Below are 1,632 nucleotides of genomic sequence, written 5' to 3' on the forward strand. Positions count from 1 at the left end.
GAAGGCAAAAGGGGGTCCAACCCGTTAGTAGCATGGTGTACCTAATAAAGTGGCCGGTGAGTGTATATATATAATATATATTATTATTATTATAGAATATTTCATTTTAAAATAGTTGAGGAGAGTTAATGTGACCAATAACTAATCACATGACACTCAAGATTAGAGACAAACACAAAGTCCAAAACAGAGAATCTTTATAAGGGACCATAGATGATGGACAACAAAGTGTCATCTGCAAACAGTGTTGCACTCTGGGAGTTCAACATTAACACACAGTCTGGTTCATCTGTTGGTAATGACTAGTGTAGCTGGTTATTTGTCACTGAAGTTTGAATTCCACCAACTCAGTACGATTCAAGTTTTACTTTTGCATAATTTTCTTGACATTTTCCATATTAAAAATTCCATCTGACATTTGGATTAGTCAAATAATAATAATAAAAAAAAACAGTGACGCACGTTCATCTACCTGCAGTTAAATAAAATAAAAAGTTTTCTATCATTTGAGAAGGACAGTTTACTTTGACCAAGATAAATTACCATTGTGATTAATTATGATTATTAATCAATTTAACCCCAATGACAACAACAATAATTGACTTTTTTTTTGTTTGTTTGTTTTAAACAGGACAATCAATTTAACCCCAATGACAACAACACTGACTTTTTTTCTTGTTTGTTTTAAACAGGATCCGACCAACGGCTACTACAGCGTGAACACCTTCAAAGAGCACAGCACACCGACCATGGCGGGAAACCAGTCGACCGAGGGGAGGAATCCCACCAACACCAGTACCCTGGGCAAGCAGCGTGTGCCCACGGGCATGTCCTTCACCAACATCTACTCCACTCTGGGGGCAGGCCCCAACCGCCTGTACGACTACAGCCAGCGCTTCGTCCTGGGCATGGGCAGCAGCTCCATCGAGCTGTGCGAGCGCGAGTTCCAGCGCGGCTCGCTCAGCGACTCCAGCTCCTTCATCGACACGCAGTGCGACAGCAGCGTCAGCAGCTACAGTAAGCCCGACGGCTACGTGCAGTTCGACAAAGACAGCAAAGTCTCGGCCTCCTCCTCCTCCCACTATTCCCAGTCGTCTTCACAGAACTCTGACCTCACGCGGCCCCTTCAGAAGCGCATGCAGACCCACGTCTGACCACCAGGGGAGGACGGGCTTTGGAACAGGGTGGGAACGAGGAGTCAGGAGTGTTAAAAACTGTGAAACAATGAGCTCCCAGGAGCTGGAGACCCAACTGTCTCACGGTGCGTCTCGTGGGACGACTCTTTTTAGAGGATCAAGAAGCCTTATATAATTCATGCTCGACTCATCAGCCACTTCCTAATGAAAATTGTGCCACTGAGAGGGATTTTTGCCAACACCGGGAAAACAAAAAGCTGGGAATCTGTACGTTGAGTGCACGGGAACGACGGCGGCGGCGGCGGCGGCGGCGCTGGGATCAGAAATCGGAGAACAGAGGCTTTTGTGTGACAATCAGTTCACTGGAAAAGAAGAGCTTCTGCCTCTTGGAATGGAGAGAGAAAAAGTGAAATGATTATGAGTGTTGAAGCACTCTGCACAAACTGCAGGATAATGATTGTGGGCCCATGTCCTGATGCCCCCCCCTCCACCCCCC

At 45.9% G+C, this 1,632-nt stretch overlaps 1 protein-coding gene across 1 annotated transcript in view; it reads left to right on the top strand.

Annotated features, from left to right (window-relative positions):
- Positions 1 to 1,626, top strand: part of kirrel3b (kirre like nephrin family adhesion molecule 3b) — a 135,268-nt gene extending 133,642 nt beyond the window's left edge. The window contains exon 16 of the mRNA XM_025054872.1: positions 693 to 1,626. Coding sequence (XP_024910640.1) covers positions 693 to 1,154 — 462 coding nt within the window. The 3' untranslated portion in view covers positions 1,155 to 1,626. The remainder of the gene's footprint in view (positions 1 to 692) is intronic.
- Positions 1,627 to 1,632: the final 6 nt, after the last annotated feature.

This window comes from Cynoglossus semilaevis, chromosome 4 (genome assembly GCF_000523025.1).
Source record: "Cynoglossus semilaevis isolate Cse_v1.0 chromosome 4, Cse_v1.0, whole genome shotgun sequence".
NCBI classification, from domain to species: domain Eukaryota; kingdom Metazoa; phylum Chordata; class Actinopteri; order Pleuronectiformes; family Cynoglossidae; genus Cynoglossus; species Cynoglossus semilaevis.